General features: G+C 54.0%; 5 protein-coding genes across 5 annotated transcripts; 2 read left to right on the top strand and 3 right to left on the bottom strand.

The window, feature by feature from the left end:
• Window positions 1-484: 484 nt before the first annotated feature.
• Window positions 485-3,343, top strand: N656DRAFT_768290 (HET-domain-containing protein; the record flags this gene model as incomplete). The annotated part of the gene is made up of 1 exon (XM_064813611.1): window positions 485-3,343. The coding sequence occupies one exon, from the start codon at window positions 485-487 to the stop codon at window positions 3,341-3,343; it is 2,859 nt and encodes a 952-aa protein (XP_064670271.1).
• A 43-nt stretch (window positions 3,344-3,386) lies between these two features.
• Window positions 3,387-5,206, bottom strand: N656DRAFT_778917 (uncharacterized protein). Its single transcript, XM_064815098.1, has one exon. The coding sequence runs from the start codon at window positions 4,928-4,930 to the stop codon at window positions 3,581-3,583; it is 1,350 nt and encodes a 449-aa protein (XP_064670270.1). The 5' UTR covers window positions 4,931-5,206; the 3' UTR covers window positions 3,387-3,580.
• Window positions 5,207-5,400: 194 nt separating this feature from the next.
• On the bottom strand, window positions 5,401-7,079 carry N656DRAFT_836762 (uncharacterized protein; the record flags this gene model as incomplete). Its single annotated transcript, XM_064818796.1, has 5 exons — window positions 6,819-7,079; window positions 6,487-6,711; window positions 5,946-6,444; window positions 5,754-5,866; window positions 5,401-5,721 (listed from the first exon to the last, which is right to left on the bottom strand). The coding sequence occupies exons 1-5, from the start codon at window positions 6,852-6,854 to the stop codon at window positions 5,401-5,403; spliced, it is 1,194 nt and encodes a 397-aa protein (XP_064670269.1). The 5' UTR covers window positions 6,855-7,079.
• A 3,934-nt stretch (window positions 7,080-11,013) lies between these two features.
• N656DRAFT_805141 (uncharacterized protein) lies at window positions 11,014-11,607 on the bottom strand (the record flags this gene model as incomplete). Its single annotated transcript, XM_064818334.1, has 1 exon — window positions 11,014-11,607. Exon 1 carries the CDS (start codon window positions 11,587-11,589, stop codon window positions 11,014-11,016), a length of 576 nt encoding a protein of 191 aa, XP_064670268.1. The 5' UTR covers window positions 11,590-11,607.
• A 4,268-nt stretch (window positions 11,608-15,875) lies between these two features.
• N656DRAFT_709096 (uncharacterized protein) lies at window positions 15,876-16,926 on the top strand (the record flags this gene model as incomplete). The annotated part of the gene is made up of 2 exons (XM_064811565.1): window positions 15,876-16,486; window positions 16,545-16,926. 2 exons carry the CDS (start codon window positions 15,876-15,878, stop codon window positions 16,924-16,926), a joined length of 993 nt encoding a protein of 330 aa, XP_064670267.1.
• Window positions 16,927-17,727: the final 801 nt, after the last annotated feature.

The following is a 17,727-nucleotide window of genomic DNA, read 5'->3' as shown; positions in this document are numbered from 1 at the left end:
CAACGCAACTGATTGTTTGAGACTGGGTTTTCCTTGTTCTGATTTGGTTATGGGTGCTGGGTATTGGCAGCATAGCGAGGACCGGTATGCATCGGCATCAGGGCCGGTTTTGGGTCGGACCGTCGGAGTAGGCCCGCGTGGGGACATGGTCATATGGGAGCAGGTGACCGGCGCTTGAAATTGTCAATGCTGTATGGAATGTTACTTAAATGCAGTTTGTTATGCTTGATGTATCCTCCGTCGGCCTTGGGCTTCAGAGTTGGGTCTCTACAGCACTATCTTGGGTGGTTGGAGGCAGCCAGCTGAGTTCAGCTTGGATGCTTCGCCTTGCTGGGTGTTCGGGGTTGGGCCGCTCAGCCTCACCGAGGTCGCCGGGCAAAAACAACGACCTCTCCCGAGTCGCCCCGAGTCGCCCGGAGTCGTCCCTGTGCCTCTTCTACCCCAATTCGCTCTTCTTCCAGCTACACCGAAACCTGCTAGGGCCATGGACGACTTACGCGAAGCCCTGCCAGAAGTGAACGCACCGCCCGAGCAGCCTGGTGGCCACATCGACGACATGGAAGATGTGCAGGAATCAAGACACGCCGATTCTGATGGCCGGCCCTCCATGCTTCCGTTCATTGACCCGATGTACAATCCTGGTCTTGAGAATTCGTCTCTGCCGATAGATTCCCTCCCGGACTTTGAATATGGGCCGCAGCTTCCAGAGGGATACATCCGTGTCCTGATGCTCTTGCCGCCCACAGAAGAGGATACACCGAGGGACCTCAATTGGGTCCTCATTTGCGATAAGCTATCCAACATGTCTGGCATGTTCTCCGCCGTATCCTACACATGGGGCACCCCTGCCAAGACGCACAGAATCCGCTGCAATGGGAAGTCGCTGGCTGTGACCGAGAACGTCTACGACGCCCTAAAGAACCTCGTCCGCCTCTTTTTCAGCAGAAATTCCTTCGCCAAGGGCATACCGACATTGTGGATCGACGCCGTGTGCATCAACCAGGGCAACTTTGCTGAGCGTGAGGAGCAGGTTAAGATGATGAGGGACATCTATAAGGCGGCAAAGATGACCTTTGTGTGGCTTCCTGCTGGACGAGGGGCCAGCGACGAGGACCTCAAGAAAATTGACCAAGGCTTCAAAAGCATGGCGATGCTCCGTGAGATGTACTTGTACGTGCAGGAGTTCAGGGACCTGGTACACAACGGAAAAGTCAGCTTCGACACACTCGACCACATGACGTACGGGGAGCATGAGCTCCACGTGCCGTGGAACAGCCGGGACGGCATCACGAAGCTCTTCACCCAGCCGTGGTTCGAGCGGATCTGGATCTGCCAGGAGATTGCCGTTTCGAAGAATGCAGCCGTCTTTGATGGCGCTCATATTGCTCCCTGGGGGCTCTTTGCGGACAGTGCCGAGGTAATACAATACCTTGGGGGGTTAGACAGCTTCAAGATCTGGAAGTCGAACAAGGTTGCGCATGACAAGACGTTTCTGGGAAATGTCCGTCGACTGGAGAAGCTGAGAAAGAACGTTGAGCAGGGAACACATACGGGGCTGTTAGAACTGTTACATGCAACTGCCAATTTCCAGTCCACAGAGCCATTAGACCGGGTGTATGGACTGCTCGGGCTGATCACCGATGACCGGGACCGCGAGATTGTCACTTCATTGCTCGACTACACCATTTCACCCTATCTCCTGTACTTGAACGTCACCGTCAACCACATCATTATGCATGGAACACTCGACATTCTTCACCTCGTCGGGCCGGTCAAGACCGATCCTGCGGGGAAGTGGCTCTCGCTTGTTCCAAACCTTGCCGCAACAAACAACCACAAGCGAGGCCTCGGAACGTTCACAAGCAGGGACGAGTGGATCTACCATGCCAGCCTGGACTCCAAACCCGTGCTCAAAGTCAACGGACAGATCCCTGAGACGGAAAAGATTATCAAGGTCACGGATGATGACGAAATATCTCTCAACGGAGTGGTTCTCGACACCATCACCCGCGTAAGCAAGATGCTAGACTCGGCCGGAATGAGCATGACCTCGGTGATGACATGGTTTGAAACAGCCATGTTTGCAGAATCTGATGCGAGATTCATCCCAAGTGCCATGCTCAAGCGGCACCTGGAGTACCTCACCGCTCGGAACAAAACGCTGAAGGGCTTGCCAGCCGGGAGTGACAGCGGCGGGCAAGCAACGGCGCTTGTGGCAGTGGAAGGTGGCAAACCGGGAGACCCATCTCCTGCGAAGGCTAAGAAAGAGGATTGGGAGAAGAACATCGATCAGGAAATTGTGAAACTTTTGGAGCAGCACGTCACGTATGATACAGAGGGAAATGCGATCCTCCCTGGCGCAGGGGACAAGCCTGCAAGCTCGCATAGCCCAGAAGCCAAACGGGACTCCTTACCTCCGCCCGAACAGCCGAATCCGAGCGAGAACCAACCTGGCGGGAGCAAAAGCATCGAAACCCTACCGGACAGGAATGCCACCGTCAACAACGCGGCTGACAGCAGTGCCACTGACGGCAATGTATCCAGCAAAACAAACGGCGAGTGTTCCGGCAATCATCCACCCACCAACGCACCACAGAATAACGATGAATCTCCGCCCTCCAACCCTCCCAAGTCCTCCAACCTCCCTTCCTCCTCAAGTGCTTCCCCATTCCCCATCGGCGGCTCTCCCTACCCCCTACCACCCCACGAAACCTACCATCGCGCGTTCTTCCGTACCCTCCTGCACGGCCTCTCCCCACTCTCTCCCGCCGCCCCAGAACCAGTTCCCTCGGCCTTCTTCAAGAAATATTACATTCCCTGGTACAAGCTCCTGAAAACGCACGACGGCGACTCCTTCAGCCATGCCTGGGTGCGCGAATGGTATCAAGAGCATGCGCAACACGAGGGAGACAAGCCTGTCTCGACGGTTGCCAAGTGGGTTGAGGACAGGCAGCTGGGGAGGAGGATGTTCAGAACGAGCAAGGGGTATATTGGGACGGGGCCGGATGGGATGGAGCAAGGGGATTTGGTTGTCTTGTTGAAGGGCGGGCAGACGGGGTATGTTGTTAGGAGGGTGGAGTCTGAGCCTGAGGGGGGTGAAGAAGACAGGGAGAGGGAGAGGGAGGGAAACCGGGTTGGTGCAACTGGGCAGGAGGTTGATGAGGAGGGTGACACTAGGGAAGGGACGATACAGGGTGAGCGGGAGGGGGTGAATCAGGAGGGAGGAGAAGCGGGGAGGAGGAGGAGGAATATGTATAAGTTTGTTGGGGCGGCTTATGTTCATGGTGTCATGGAGGGAGAGGGGATGGAGTTGGGGGAGGAGGAGGAGTTTGTGTTTGTTTAAGCGGACACCCCATGCTTTGCAACATAGCAACATGAATGAAGGGTAGAAGTCCTCAAGGTTGGATTCAAGATGTTAGATAGCATTTAAACTATCGACGATAGCGAGGCAATACAGCCTGTTTTGTTCGTAGTCCTAAGCTAGGAGAAGCATTAGTGTTTCTCCGAGCCTATGTACCCAGCTCACATCAAGAACCAGCCACTGCAGGAAACCCCTTAAGCCTGACTACTTCCTAGGCTCCTACTCATTACGGCCGCACCTTGCCTCCAGGTTTTTCTGAGCCCTCCCAGCAATCAAGAACAGTTCATAGTCGTAGTCAGACCTCGGAGGCCTCGTTGTTACATTATGGTTGAGGGGGCCATACAGCATCCAAGCCGACAGAGGACGCACTGTGCCATGGGAGCTAGCATTGGCTGCCAGGCTGGTGTCCTTGCCTGCCCTAGCCAGAGCCTCAGCGTAGCCCTTGGGCGCACCCTTAACAATCCGCTTGCCCAACGTCCCTGCGGCAACATAGGCCGGGAACTTGTCCATGCCCCCAAAGTCGCGCATGATGAACGGAGCACGCGCATAGCCCGCGGGGAACCTCCTGATGTCGTACACGCCGTAGCCCACCCCGTCCAGCGTCACCACGGACCCGACCCCCTTCCACGGCTTGCCTTCGTTGTCCCAAAACATGAACCCCGTAATCCAACCCGACACCTCAAGCGGCGAGGACCCGCAGATATCGCGGTGGTTGGCAAACACGATCTGGTTCCAAAACTTCCTAGTGGCCTCCGAGTCAGGCTCGTCGAAGCTGCGCACAAACCGGCTGAGGATCGGGACCAGCCTTGCGCGGTACTGGTCCGGCTCGGCGCCGAACTCGGCCAGCCTGTCAAGCCGCGCGAGGAGGTTCTCCCAGTCCTGCTTTTCGCCCAGCAGCGTCACACTGGGCAGGCCGCAGACGATGCCCCCCTCGTAGCGGAAATAGGCCTTCATCAGCCCCATCATGAGTATGTTGGCCGTCATGACGTCGTCGGCGGTGGTGGTGGAGAAGTCGGGGACAATCCAGTCGCGCAGCCAGGGGGTTTGGATGCGGGCTTGTATCTCGTCCTTGAACCGCCACAGCACGTCGGTCCAGGTGTAGTCCTCGATGTAGATCTCTTCCTGGCCGGAGTGTGTGACGAAGAGGTGGCGTAGTTCTTCGGCGTGGGACTGCATGTAGAAGTTGAGCTGGGTTAGGATGGTGAACCACACCTCGTCGGGCCGGATTTCGAAGTGCAGGTGTTCCCCCCATGCTTGGATGGCGCCGCGCACGAAGGAGTCGCCTGAGGGGACCAGCTCGGCTGGGTTGGCGGTTTCTGCGCCGAGTGGTTCGAGCGTGCCGCTGTAGGAGGATAGGAGGAGATGCACGGTGCTGTTGGGGAATTCTAGCTCGGCGCTGTTGCGCAGCAGTGAGTCGAAGGAGGTCGACCCGTTGGTTGCGCCGCTGGCTTGGAGAGGCAGCGGATTGCCTCCGGGCAGAATCACCACGCTGGCCGAGGCGAGGCGGGGTGCCATCGCCAACGCCAGCGTGAAGGCGCTGAAGATGCTGCGTTCTGTGAGCTTGAACATTGCGGCGGTGGTGTAAGCGAGGGGTATATTGGCAGGGCTGAAAAGGGGGCCAACCTGTCCCCAACCTCAATGGAAGAGATGACATGATGTACTAATAACAAAGTCTCAAGGCAGCCATGATCCGGTTAGAGATCCTCCGCATTCCATTCCCGTAAGGCCAAGAATGGGCCAGAAGGGACCTGTGCAGCAGCATATTGGCTCGGTACTCGTATCTGGAAGGATGAGCAGGATTGTGTTGATGATGGGTTGCAGACGGAGAGTTAACCAGCAGCTAATATAGCCGGATAAGTAGGTAGTAGGTAAGGTAAGTACGATCTAGAAATACCCGGATGGTTTTCGATCGCTCCGTACCGAGTTCCTATTTTTAGATACTGCTCAGTCTTTCGTCGACTTGGCATGCACTTTGCTAGATGTGTAATTCAGACTGTTCCTAGTAGAGTAAGGTACAGTCTCCTACTTCTCCGTGCCACTCAGAACCCAAGAGCATCCAGACAGGCAACCAATGTCTTCTCAGCTGCCGCTCGCTGCTCTTGGACCTGTTCTGCAGTCATTTGCTTCAAAATCATCGGATGGACAAGCTGGAAGGGACACAGGGCCGTTTCAAGGCGCCGTAGCTGGTCCAAGCCGGCCATTCCCGAGATGTCGCTGGGTCTCATGGCTCCGCGTGCTGCCAGCGCTGCATCCCAAACACGGGCCGTCGACCACAACTCGGCCGCCTCCTCCGGAACGTCGTCGTCCATGTCAAAACTGCCTGTGAGTATTGCTTTGGCAAGACGGCCGCCCGTCGGATCCTGGCCGTGGCCACGGCAGGACTGCCGCCCACATCCCACAGAGACATGAAGAACTCGTGAGAGGGATGCAAAACCGATGCAAAGTCAAAGTCAAGCAGCGCCGTGATCTTGTTGCTCTCGGGATCGACGAGCATGTTGTTCATAGCTATAGTATGGCAACAGGACCATGACATCAAAGTAGCGAGAGCGGCTCGAGGCGGGCGACCGAGAAAGAAACGCCGTACTCAAATCCCCGTGTACCAGCACACGCTTCGTCATGTCGACACCCGCCTCAGCGAAAACCCCGCCGAGGTTGCTCTCCAAACACCTGTCAATGCGCGCGCGCACGCCGTTGGGCTTCCACTCCTGCAGCGCTGAGCTCCCATCAGCGCCTTCAAGCTGAGACCTTAACCTGGCGCGCCACACATCTTCGTAGCGACTCCAGGGACCGCCCGCGACCGTGGTCATTTGCCCGCTGACCATTTCTCTCGAGTCGGTAATGCCGATGCCGCCGAACGATGTGACGCTCTCCGGAAGCGGCGCCCGCTGGATTCCAGTGAGGAGATCGGCCACCTGCTCGATGATGGCAGCTTTCTCTTCAGAGCCGGTGGCAAGCTTTGCGAAGTGAGCGTCGAGCGGTATGCCCGATTTGAACTCCATTGCAGTCCAGCCCAGGTTGCGGTTGGACGGTCGGGGCGAGTCCCATGCGTAGACCCGGGGGATGTTGTCTGCGAGATCGGGCTTCTAGGATTCTAGCCCTTTGCGGGGGAGATACATTGCGGCGACTTCGTTTTGCACGCGGGTTTGCGCGTGGTTCAGGCCATCGGCGTGCGGGTTGCTCAGGCGGATGATTAAGCTCGAGATGCCCCGGGCGGCAGGGGGCGTGGTGCAGATGCCGCTGTTTGGAGAGTTGAGTTTGGTCGCTGGCTCCGAGATCGTGACCTTGTAGATGAAGTTGTTGTAGGGGAATGGGCAGTTCTCATCGTACTTGACGGGCGAGATGTCGGTGGCCTTGATATGACCGTGTTAGTTGTCCTAATTTATGAACAATCACGCTCCATGCGGTCGTTTCAGGCTTCTCTCCCCTGTGCCCCGAGCTGGGATATAATCTCTTCGACCAGGTCAAACCTGGCGTCGAAATCTTTGTGATTCATGGTGAGTAGGTAGGTATTGAGTTCTTGTGCTGGCGCACTGCCTTTGGAGGTGAAAATGTCGACTGTGGTACGTAGGTGGTGGGAGTCGCGTGAGCGGTGAGGAGAGGGGTACCGCTAGGCAGTGGTATCAGTATGGTGCTATGGGGTTTGGCAGGAGAAAACAGCGGTGTTTAAGTTCAAAATAAAGTTGGACCTTTAAGCATGGGAAGTGTGAGTCCGGCTGTTTTGGCGGTGATGAGCAGCTTGAGCACTGTGTTGCCTGCACCTTCCATACAGGATAACAGTATTAAGACCATTGTAACGATACAGGATGCTACTACTAGCTGAGCATACCTACCAAAGTACCTACCTAGTAGGTAATCTCAGTCCTACAAACTGCCCTTGCACAGCCACCACATGCAGCCGCTCCTCCAAATTTCAGAGGCATCACTAATATGGACGGCGAAAAATTGCTACAGTTCACGAGAGCGTCAGTGGTGCAATCAAATGTCTTCACCGGCTTGATATCCTCTACCCAACTAAGTACCTACATGTAACTCACCTAGGCTCAGAGAAAACTCTGAAGGTACCTAACTTTGAGCGGAAAAGATGTTGGAAATGAGCCCTCTTGGCGTAAGCCAGGGAGTGGCCCACTATAGGGGGAAATTACTGTCCTGCGCTCCCACCTATATAAAATTGGCTCTGGAGAGCCACTGTAGCCTCTATTCCTCAGAACCTCCAATTGATCAATCATCTGGAAGACAACCACCAAGAAAACCATCACCAGTGGCCATTTTGGCCCGGTAAGTCCACCCTGTAATTTCTAACAAAAGAGAGCCACCAATAGGTAGGTACTAGTACTAAGACAGATACATTGCTGTTTTTCGTTCCTCTTCAAGCACGCCTTTCCCAAGTTCTACCGATGGCGAATGGCGCTATGAATTGTACTTATAAGGTGACTGGGGTTTGAGGCGATTCATAGAAGCTTTAGATAGATGTTCCTCGCAACAGCAGTACATCCCTAGGTACCTTACCTTAGTGTTGAGATTCAGGGGCAGAGACCACAAGCCATTTTGTCACAAGGCGGAGTACAGTACATTGGGAGCAGGGTCTATCTCGTGCTTGTATCTACCTAGGTACTTATTCAGGCTGCTCCCTAGTTCCTTAAGTAACTAGGTACTCAGAGCTGAATACAATCTTCTTCGTACCCATAACTGTGTATTTCAACACCTACTTAGGTACCTACACTACATGTGTTAACGGGATGTTTGAAAGGAGGCCCAAGGGTGCCGAGCTGTGTAAAGAAGGGAAAGAAACATGAAAGCACTAAGCTGATTGCCTGGCCACCATTAGATCAGGGAGAAACCAAAGACCGGCTTCTGCCAAAGGCCCTGCTACATTCCGTGCTCCTAATCCCGCCAGTACTGCTTTTCCTTCCGGATGATGACGTCCCACATCAAACGGTCTTCCATATGCCTTTGACGACGGATCAGCAAATTTTGAAGCAGTTGTTTCGTAAGACTGACAAGCCTTGACGCTTACCATACCAACCTGAGATTTGACTCAACCGGAGTCCGGACAATGAGGAGTCGAGGCTGAAGTCGCCGTCCACGGGTTTGATACTACTTGCATCACACCTGACAAAAAGGAGGGGAGCTTCAGTCCTGTGCGCTCTCTTTCTTATGATTTCAACATCATCGTGAGCATTATCATGATGTATAGGTACCTAACTATAATAGAGTGAAGGCTGCAGACCACGCGTCCTGGTCTAGAACCCATGAATGTCGGCCTTACGAAGCGCGGTGGTCATAGTTGGATGTGCATCGAGATCCGGAACGGTCATACGTACAAGATCTATATTGGTTATCCACGGCGGAGAGCCAGATCTAGATTCTAGATCACGGTTATGGGCATGGGTCAGCCTTTTATCGGAGCAGAGGGCGTTAACATAAGCACAGGATGACGTATACCCCAACAACAGCACAAGCCGCTCCCGACACTTTCAAAAAAGTGGTCGCATTTCTTGTCGCTTCTAAAGATCTGGAGGAGCCGACAACGAACCACGAGCGTGTCCAAGCCGGACTGAAGAAATTTCAACGCACCAAAGGCCTTCCGGAGACCGGAGTCTATGACGCCTCGACAAAGGATGCAATGAACCTCGCGACACGTTGGTGTGGCGTGCCAGACACCAAAGCTTCGTTCGTTTTGGGAGGAGGACGGTGGGATCACACAGCGTTGACCTACAGCTTCAGCCCCTTCACCATAGATCAGACACACGAGGCATGCAGACGGATCGTCCAAGCAGCCGCGAATCTATGGGCTCGTATCTCCCCTCTGACGTTCAGCGAGGTACCGTCTAGTGGCCCTGCCGATATCAGGATCAGATGGGTTACCGGCAATCATGGAGATGGTCACCCGTTTCTGCCGCTGCCTCCCCTACCCACGTCTGGACCGGCAGCCCATTCGTTTGGGCCTCCCCTGTCTGGGACGCCTGCCACAGAGTTGGCTGGCGATATTCACTTCAACGAGGATGTTTATTGGGGTTGGGATACGCTACTTGAGCTCACTGCCACGCACGAGTTTGGACACGCTCTTGGGCTCGCCCATTCGTTGAATCGTCGCTCGGTAATGTACCCGGGAGGATTCCTTCCACGCGACACGTTGCCTCATCCCGACGACATCAAAGGCATCCATGACATCTACGGCTTCCGGGTCCCACGTTGGAGGCGCGTTCCCAGCCAAGTCACCGGAGCCATAGTACCCAGGTCTCTCCTCGCCGCAGGCACCACCCTTTTCTTGCTTCTGAAGGGCCCGGACTGCATATTGAGATCCCGGGCCCCGCCTCACAGTCAGTTTTCGATAATCGACAGCTCCGTCAGTAACTTACAGATCGCTTCGTTCGATGGCGACACTCTGTTTTCACGGGCCCTTAACGGCAGCATCAGGCGGTTCTCCGACAGCAGTGGCTGGGAAAATGTTGACACGGATCCGAACGTAGTCAACATTTAAGTTACTCCCTTCAATCGTCTCGTTAAGCTCAGAAGGGACGGCAGCATTGAAGAGCTTCAGCAGGAGCCAACTGGGGCTTGGAGACATACCCAGCTTTCTGGTCCCTCCCAAACTGTGCAGATCGTGGTTGACGGGACCACTGGACGAATTTTGCGACGTCTTCGCGGAGGAAGAATCGAGTACGAGCAGAGCCGGAGTTCCGGGCCTCCTAGCAACTGGACCTTGATCGAGATCGATCCCGATATTTCCGAGTTTACCTCAGTCGATACGGAGCTCTTCAAGGTCCGACGTGACGGCAAAATCTTTCGCAACAACGCCGACACGAGTCCACTCACCTGGGAGATGATTGACAACAACCCGAAAACAACGCACATCATTGCTGCCCACAGGGACTATGTTTATCAGCTGTGGAATGATGGATCCTTGTACCGGTACTACGGCGCGGGGTGGGAACATCTACCCTCAACAACGCCGCCGCAGACAATGCAGGCGGTGTCATTCAAGAGCGGCATAGTGTACATTCTCGAGAGGGACGGGGAGGTGTACAAATCGCAAAATTGAGTTTGGTACAGGCGGGGGCTATCGCCACGTTTTGACGGGTAAGTATTGGCTTAGCTTGGGTACCTAAATTGTTGAATGAAAGGGGGACTTGGAGTTCAAAATCCTGGGGTGAAAGTGTCACAGAGACTGGTAACAAGGGGGCACCTGTTGAACTGCTCGCTCTCTACTGGTGCCTAGGTACATAGGTTGTTGTACAGAGAATGCACATGTCTTTGATTTCAGGCTGCAGTCTTAGTTGATCAACATGCTATAATAAGATCCTCACACCCCCGGGTCAGGACCTCTCATAATGTGTGGAATGAAGATCACGACAGCAGTTATGCTTTGAGTTTGCAAGCACAGAGTAGTAAGAGTACCACCGACGCAAAGTGGCAATACACACGCTCAGCCGCCAGCGATTTGTTGCCGCCATTGTGCTGATATTTCTGGATACCTGTTAAGAAGGCGCTCGTATGGCAACTTGCTTTGTTGGCATTCAGAGAAAAAGACTCCAATCAAATAATACCTATATAAAGTAGCCTGCCCGAGACGCAATTCCAGTGCGTTCTGCTTGTAACAAACGGGTATCTCAAACGCCAATCCCTATCCATAATCCAGGTGGCCTCCCCTCTCAACTCGCCGCCATGATCTCCCTTCCAAGCCTCTTCGTCGCCGACCTGGTAATCCTCTTCTCCACCATACTCACCCTCCTCCTCAACTCTCTCCTCCTCTCCCTCTCCCTCTCCTTCACCATCCTCCTCTCCTCCTCCTCCTCTCTCCTCACCACCGACCTCCTCTCCTCCAGCTTATCATTCCACCATTCCAGCTCCCGGGGGGAAACATGCTCCAGGATCTGAAAATAGGGCACGAGGGCCCTCTCACCCGGCCGGTCGGCATAGCCGATGTAGTAGACGGCGATGTCCTGTGTTTCGCCGCCCGGTACGCGCCGCGGCAGCGGCATCTGGTCGATGATGTAGCCGGTGGTGCCGTTCACCGGCGGGAGGAGCGAGATCTTGGGAGGCGGGGGGCCAGAGCCCGGCACGTACGGCCGGAACTCGGCGATCTTGGCCTCGAGTTCTTGGCGGCGGGCTTCGTCGTCGGCGGTGCTGGCGGTGGCGGGGCCGGTTCGGTTGCGCCGGGGTTGGGATGATTTGTTTGGAACCGCGCGGCGGCCTTGCCGCGCGGTTCTGGGCGTTCGCTTGGCCATTGCGGGTGATGGTTGTTGGCGGGCCTGCTGGTGATAGAAGCGATGAGAATCAGCGTCTATTTTGAGAAATTTTGAGACGGCTGGCAGATAGAGTTTGTCGCGGATGATCAGACGGAAGGAGCGTACAGCAATCGTTCGTCTAATCGGGGCAAGCGACTGTGGCGGGAAAAGAAAAGACAAGAAAAAAGGGGAAAACACCACAAAGCAAGGTACTTACGAGATGGGATGACTTGGGTTAAGCGCTGTGACCGCGCGGTTACTGTTGCTTGCTGGGATAGAATGAGGAATCCAACTGATTCTTCCTTGCCAGCTGACGAGCAACAAAATTGAAGCGATGGAAAGTTGGAAATACGTGCGGTTTGGTCGAATAACTGGAAATCAGTGACGGCGGATCTTGTTCAGTTATGGATCAAGGCTCACGTCGAAGAGAAAAATGGGAGGGAATCCGCGGCTACTAGTGCTCCCAATAATTGATGTTTATTCAGTCTATTCAACTACTATTGTTCTATTGTTCTTGCGATTCTACGCCGTCCACGAGCTTACGTACTACAAGTAGGTACGTTTTGAGTTCCCGCTTGACGGTTTATAAACTAAGGGTTCTTGGTGCTTCGAGCGAGTTATATTCCTAATCTAGGTACTCTTCACTTGCATCTCGACGGTTGAAGATTGCATGCAGAGCTCGTAGAAACTAGAAAGGGCAACTGTCGGGTCGCAATTGGAGAAAGTACAACCCTTAATCACCGCGTGGTGAGCAACCGCGAACCAGCACGCCCACCCAGAAACTGAAGCGACTGTCATTTCAATAAGCTAATGGGTTATATTTCTCCTTGCTAAGTTTGACGGCACCCAAATCCTTTTGGAGAAATGGGAGGAAGAGATCCCCGTTTGTCCTGGAGCAACCACAACAAGGCAATCTCTCCAGCACCCAGAGCCTGTGCTCAGACAGAGCGTCACCATCACGCAAAACACCGCTACCGACTCAGTATCGTACAATGTCACTAGCGGTGACTTCACGATGATACTATCATTCCAACTTCTCTTTCTTGGAGAGGAGGGCCATGGGGAGGGAGATTTTGTTTTTACCGTTTTAACCCTAACCTAACACCCCCGCCGCCAAAAGAGAAGACGGTAAGTAGGTAGTTTGCTAGACGTCGTCGTGGGATATAATTTTTCGCGTGCTAATATGAGACGCCAGGCTGAGCAGTTGGCTGCTGCAGCAGACAAGTAGGTTGGTAGTGTTCCCACCCTCCATTTTCACATATATGATATGGAACGAGACACCGACATGACCGATATATAGAGAGAGAAGGAGCGGCGCCGCCGCCAGAGAAAAAAGTCGACACGTCAACAGGCCGCCGCTGCTGAGCAGGCAGCGGTTGTGGAGGGTGGGCCCGCTGGGGAAGAAGACGTCCTGGGTTCTGGTGGTGTTGAGGGAGAGGCCGAGGACGGGCAGGTAGAAGCGAGACTTTGTTTTTAGCGTTCAAGAATCTTCTTGGAGCCGAAGTTTATGAAAACTGTTGTGAGCAGTTGTTCAGGTCGACGGTGGACACGAAGTTGCGGAATAACTGTGTGGATATCTTGGTAGGCATCGTTGGTTGGTAAGGTAGTCATCGTTGGTTGACGGTGAATCGAACAGGGGACCTCCGTTGACTTTAGGAAGAAGGATGCCTACTACTACCACTTTGTTTCTTCTACCCGTGGGGGGTTGAAAGTAGGAATGGGGACTTGACTAATATACTATACAGTGCTGGCTAAGGTCCTAAGGCAGACTACCTCGAATGGCCCTCGATTGTTTATGCGCGGGTCCATGCTAGCCCTCTATGATCTGTTCCCCCATCGAAAATCTCTACGAGTACCTAGTAATTTGCTTACTCGGCGTTGCTCGTACTCTAGCGACGGCTATGCGAAGTAGCCTTCTTCATATAATTGAACCCTTTTCTTTACTACATGTTGCTAAGGCATCATGATGAATTGCTCGAGCCTTAGGCATACTCGGATACAAATTGATTGAATGATTTCTCTGCTGGGCAGAGTAAATGTAGGGTATACACTTTTAGTCCGGACAGATATCAAGACTTAATCATATCATCCGTAGCGAGTAAGGAATTCACCCTGGAGATTGCCGCCGCTCCCGGACTACGTGTTAAGCCAACGCAGCTAGAATACCTAGGGTAAGCAGATGCCGAATCCCAAGGCTGTCAAATTACTGCAAGCCCTTATACTGCAGGGGCAAGCCGCACGACTCATCCCGCCCCCCATGTCCGAAGAGGACGACCTTAAAGACGAGTCCGAGGGCCTCTCCAACATCAAAGCCTACATGTACTATACCAGAATACGCCACTTTGAATTTGCCCTCAAAAAGACACAAGCGGTTCGCGCAGCGAGCAAAATGGTTCTAGGTTTAGACTCAGGGAGCTGAATGGTGTCTTCCTAACAGTTCCTGTAGCCCGTAGGCCATAGCTGCATACGGCGGTAGCCGAAACGGGAGGGCAATTGAGGTGCATACCTACATGTAGAGGTCTGAGCTGACTCAGTTAAGCTGGGCGAAAAAGGTGATAGAGTCTGGTGACGGCCTCATTCCTGACCAAGCCCTCACGTCACTCGCTTGGCAACTGATGTGTTTCTGTGATGTTCGGCCGGGCCGCAGACCTGGGGCCAAGAAACGGCATAACCCGTCACCAAACAGATGGCCTCGCCAAACGCCAAAGGTCATATCCATCAGTCGATCCCTATCAAATCAAGAGGAAGTTACAAACTGGACTAAGCGCCCCGACCTGTTTGTATCCTTGCTGGGAGGCAACTGCCGAGCTGAAGAGGTGTTGAAGACCTGAGACGTTGATAGGCCAGAAGCGGCTGCGAGGCTGGTAACTTGGCGCTTGCTGCCGCTCCAGGTGCTTGTGGCTTGATTGTGGCATGCACGCCAATCATATTACGCACTCGATTTTTTCTCATGTGGCTGAGGGCGGGTTGCTCGTTAGCGTTAACGTTAAGTTTCACAAGAAGCTTGGTAGACCAGGGTGGGGCCAGTGGGCCCGGACTCGCGGGTTTCCGGGCGCTAGCAGGCTTCTCCTAAAATTAACGTCAGGAAAAGTTGAGAGGCCCAGAGAGGAAAAGACAAACTCAACTTCTATTCAAAAATCTCAGATGTAAAATGTTCAGACTTCAATCTCTTTCTCCTAAGGTGTTTAATTTGTTTTTTGGCCTCTTTGCTACTTTGCTGCATAGCTTTGGTGTCGTCCAATGTGTTCTTGACATCCGTCCGGCACCTTCGGCCGCTCGCTTGCCAGACGAGGACAATGGCCCCACACTGGCCTTGGGCTCTTGGGGACCAATCGCGGGGCATTGTGGAACAAGAGTCGCCGCAAACCCTTGCTCGGGGGGCAATTCCACAGACCTCCTCCGACTGGACCTGTTACATCACCCGTCGATCCGACACTGTACTGCACTTTCCGCGCATGCTCACCGCACCCCTTAACGACTCCAAACTTCAGACTGCTTCTTGTCCCACACCATGTTTTGCTCTTCTGCACGAGATGCCCAGTCTCGTGTCACGCAAGTCGCCAGCGGTCCCTTGCATTTCTTAGTCCCTTAAGACACTCAGACCGCAGCTAAGCTTTCTTGCACAACCTTCCGACTCCACAATCGAACCACTCTTCAGCCCACAAGGTTTTGGCTGCGTCGCTGGGTTATCTGAAGTCCACACGCTTGGCTCGACCCTTGGATACGATTCGTCCAGACCAATATCATCGCATACTTCTTCCCCTTGGCGTCAGAGCTACCTCTCGCCTCTGCTTTCTTCAGTGCTCCCCCATCCCTGCCGTCGCATCCCCGCGAGTCAGGGTAATATGTAGTGCCTAGACCACACTATGCGCAAGGTCTCGATCGTCCTGATCTACTTTGCATAATTGGTTCCCTTTCGCATACCCGTTCAGGCAACGGCCCGTTTCTCTAGCCTGGCTGCTTAATCACTTGGGGCCGCCCCAGTCCATCCTTACCCGTTTCCGTTTCTCTTTCCTCTTTTTTCCCTCCTGACCCTTCGTTGAGTGAAGTTGACGTCTTCATCCCTCGATTGGTCGGACGCCAGACACGACTTCCTCCGCTTCGCCGGGCGGGTCCCGTTTCTCTTCGATCACGACGCTCTTTCCGAATATTCCTTGACCACCCGCTTGCAGGCCGCGCGAGGTTTTGCTACCGAGTCCCGACCCGGCTCGACTTTCGACGAAACTACGTCTGATACTGGGGATATAATAATCGGATGAGGGTTGGATTGCACCCCGAAAGCGAAGATGCTTCTGCCAAGGACGCTTGTTGCCTTGCTGGCGATTGGGGCACAGGCGGGGGTTGGGTACATACTACCGGAGGAATCAACAAGCAGTAATGCGATAGCAGACGCGAGGCTAAAGGAGATGGCCATGGCGAGCATACGGGGCAGGGGCTACCTGCAGACAAGGCAGTCGACAGGAGTGGGCAGCAACACACCGCTCAGGCCGGATGGAAGCATCGATATGGCGCGCTGGGACGAGGCTGCGAACTCGGCCTGCAGACAAGCTCTCAGGAGCCTTCCATTTTCGTCGAATCCGTCGGGCGCCTGCGTGTGCTACAACCTGCCAGCTCTCAACAATGTCACCGGAGCGTTCGAGGCCGATTTGAGGTTGTTTCAGCGAAGCGAACCGACAGGCGATTTCCAGGGCCTACCCCAAGAGGATATACGAGTTAGTCTCAGCTATACCGGGGCCTCGGCCACCGAGATTAGCCGGGAAGCAGCCGAACAGATGGCCGTCGTTGCTCCTGCTGGTCGCGTTTCAGCGCGGCAAGAGACTGGAGACTTCCCGTTGCTGCAGTCGTACCTCTTCATCGGGCAGGTTGATAAAGACCGCATGAGTGACGGGGTCACAATGTGAGTTGGCGGTGATGCGCGTGGCCGAGTACTTCATTGCTAACCCGATACCCCCCAGGGCCGAACTGCAAGCGCTCGTCATGCCGGTCGTCACGCTCAGCGCCACCAACCGGGCCGGTCAGACCGTTAGCACCAGGGTGTCATCCAACGAAGCCGCATTCGTCGCAGGTGTCTTTTCGCAGGAGGTTGTCATGAGCAGTTACCGCATGGCCGAGCTTGCCGTCGAAAGGGAGCAGGCCAGTCTCAAGAATGGAACAACAGCGTTTGTGCTTCCCGGAGTGCAGATCATGATCTTCCCCGTTGGCCTCATCATTACCAGCATCTGGATGATGGCTGGATTTGTCGCATATGGAATGGGCACGTATGCTCGCTACACCTTCAGAGAGCAACACAGGGCGCGGATGGCAAGGGTGGAGAAAGGGGGCATGCCCCGGATCTGAGAGTTACTACCTAGGGTGGCTGATGTGTCTGCCCGCTCGCCACGCCGTTCTTGGTTATTTGTTACGATTGCTCGAGGAGCAGTCGCATGTTTTAGTTCGAACTTGATTCCCCTTCTTGCGCATTAGAAAGCCGGGTATCAATGGCTGTGTTTACTTGAGTGCCCTTTCCCGGATAGTCGCAATGAGCGCCGCATCTGTACATAATGCATCCATTGACGTGCTGAATCCATACTTGTCAATGCCGTTTCATTCGGAGTTAACCTTTCCCCTTCCTAGACATCTCCTACACACACAATGATGCGATTTCAGCCATGTAGGGCGGTGATTCGAGCCGATTCATGTCCTAAGAGGGGCCGTGAGCCAGGTGAGCGAGTCGGTCTTCCCGCCCTCCATGTCGTCAACCACGACATATTAGTAATGGCGGGACGATCGACATTGAACCCGGACGAACCGGCAAAGAAGCGCGTTAAATTCGTCCACTCGCGCTATACGGATACAATCGCAAGAATTGTTTGTAAGTTGTAACCCCTGCTCTCCGCAAAATAAGACACTATGCCGTTATTTTGGAACCCCGTGATGAGGTGGCTAGTCAGGGGCTTCTTCCAGCGACTAGTATAGAGTTTCTTCGCACCTTCCAACCGATAGTGTACCTAGGTAGTTAGGTAGAAAAACTACATCGAGATTGATACGTGCAAAAGCACAAGGCAGACGAAGCTCTGACGATGAAGAAGATGATCAATTGTTGGGTGATGCTCTGATGAGCCTATGGCTCAACTGACTACGGTAGATACTGCTCGCTAG

This window comes from Canariomyces notabilis (genome assembly GCF_033297395.1).
Source record: "Canariomyces notabilis strain CBS 508.74 unplaced genomic scaffold N656scaffold_10, whole genome shotgun sequence".
In the NCBI taxonomy this organism is placed as follows: domain Eukaryota; kingdom Fungi; phylum Ascomycota; class Sordariomycetes; order Sordariales; family Chaetomiaceae; genus Canariomyces; species Canariomyces notabilis.
Note: the sequence above shows the minus strand (reverse complement) of the source record. Positions and strands in the feature narration are given on the sequence as shown.

What these genes read in the sequence shown, in the direction of transcription:
- N656DRAFT_778917 (XM_064815098.1), bottom strand. Translation starts at nt 4,930, where the DNA reads ATGTTCAAGCTCACAGAACGCAGCATCTTCAGCGCCTTCACGCTGGCG.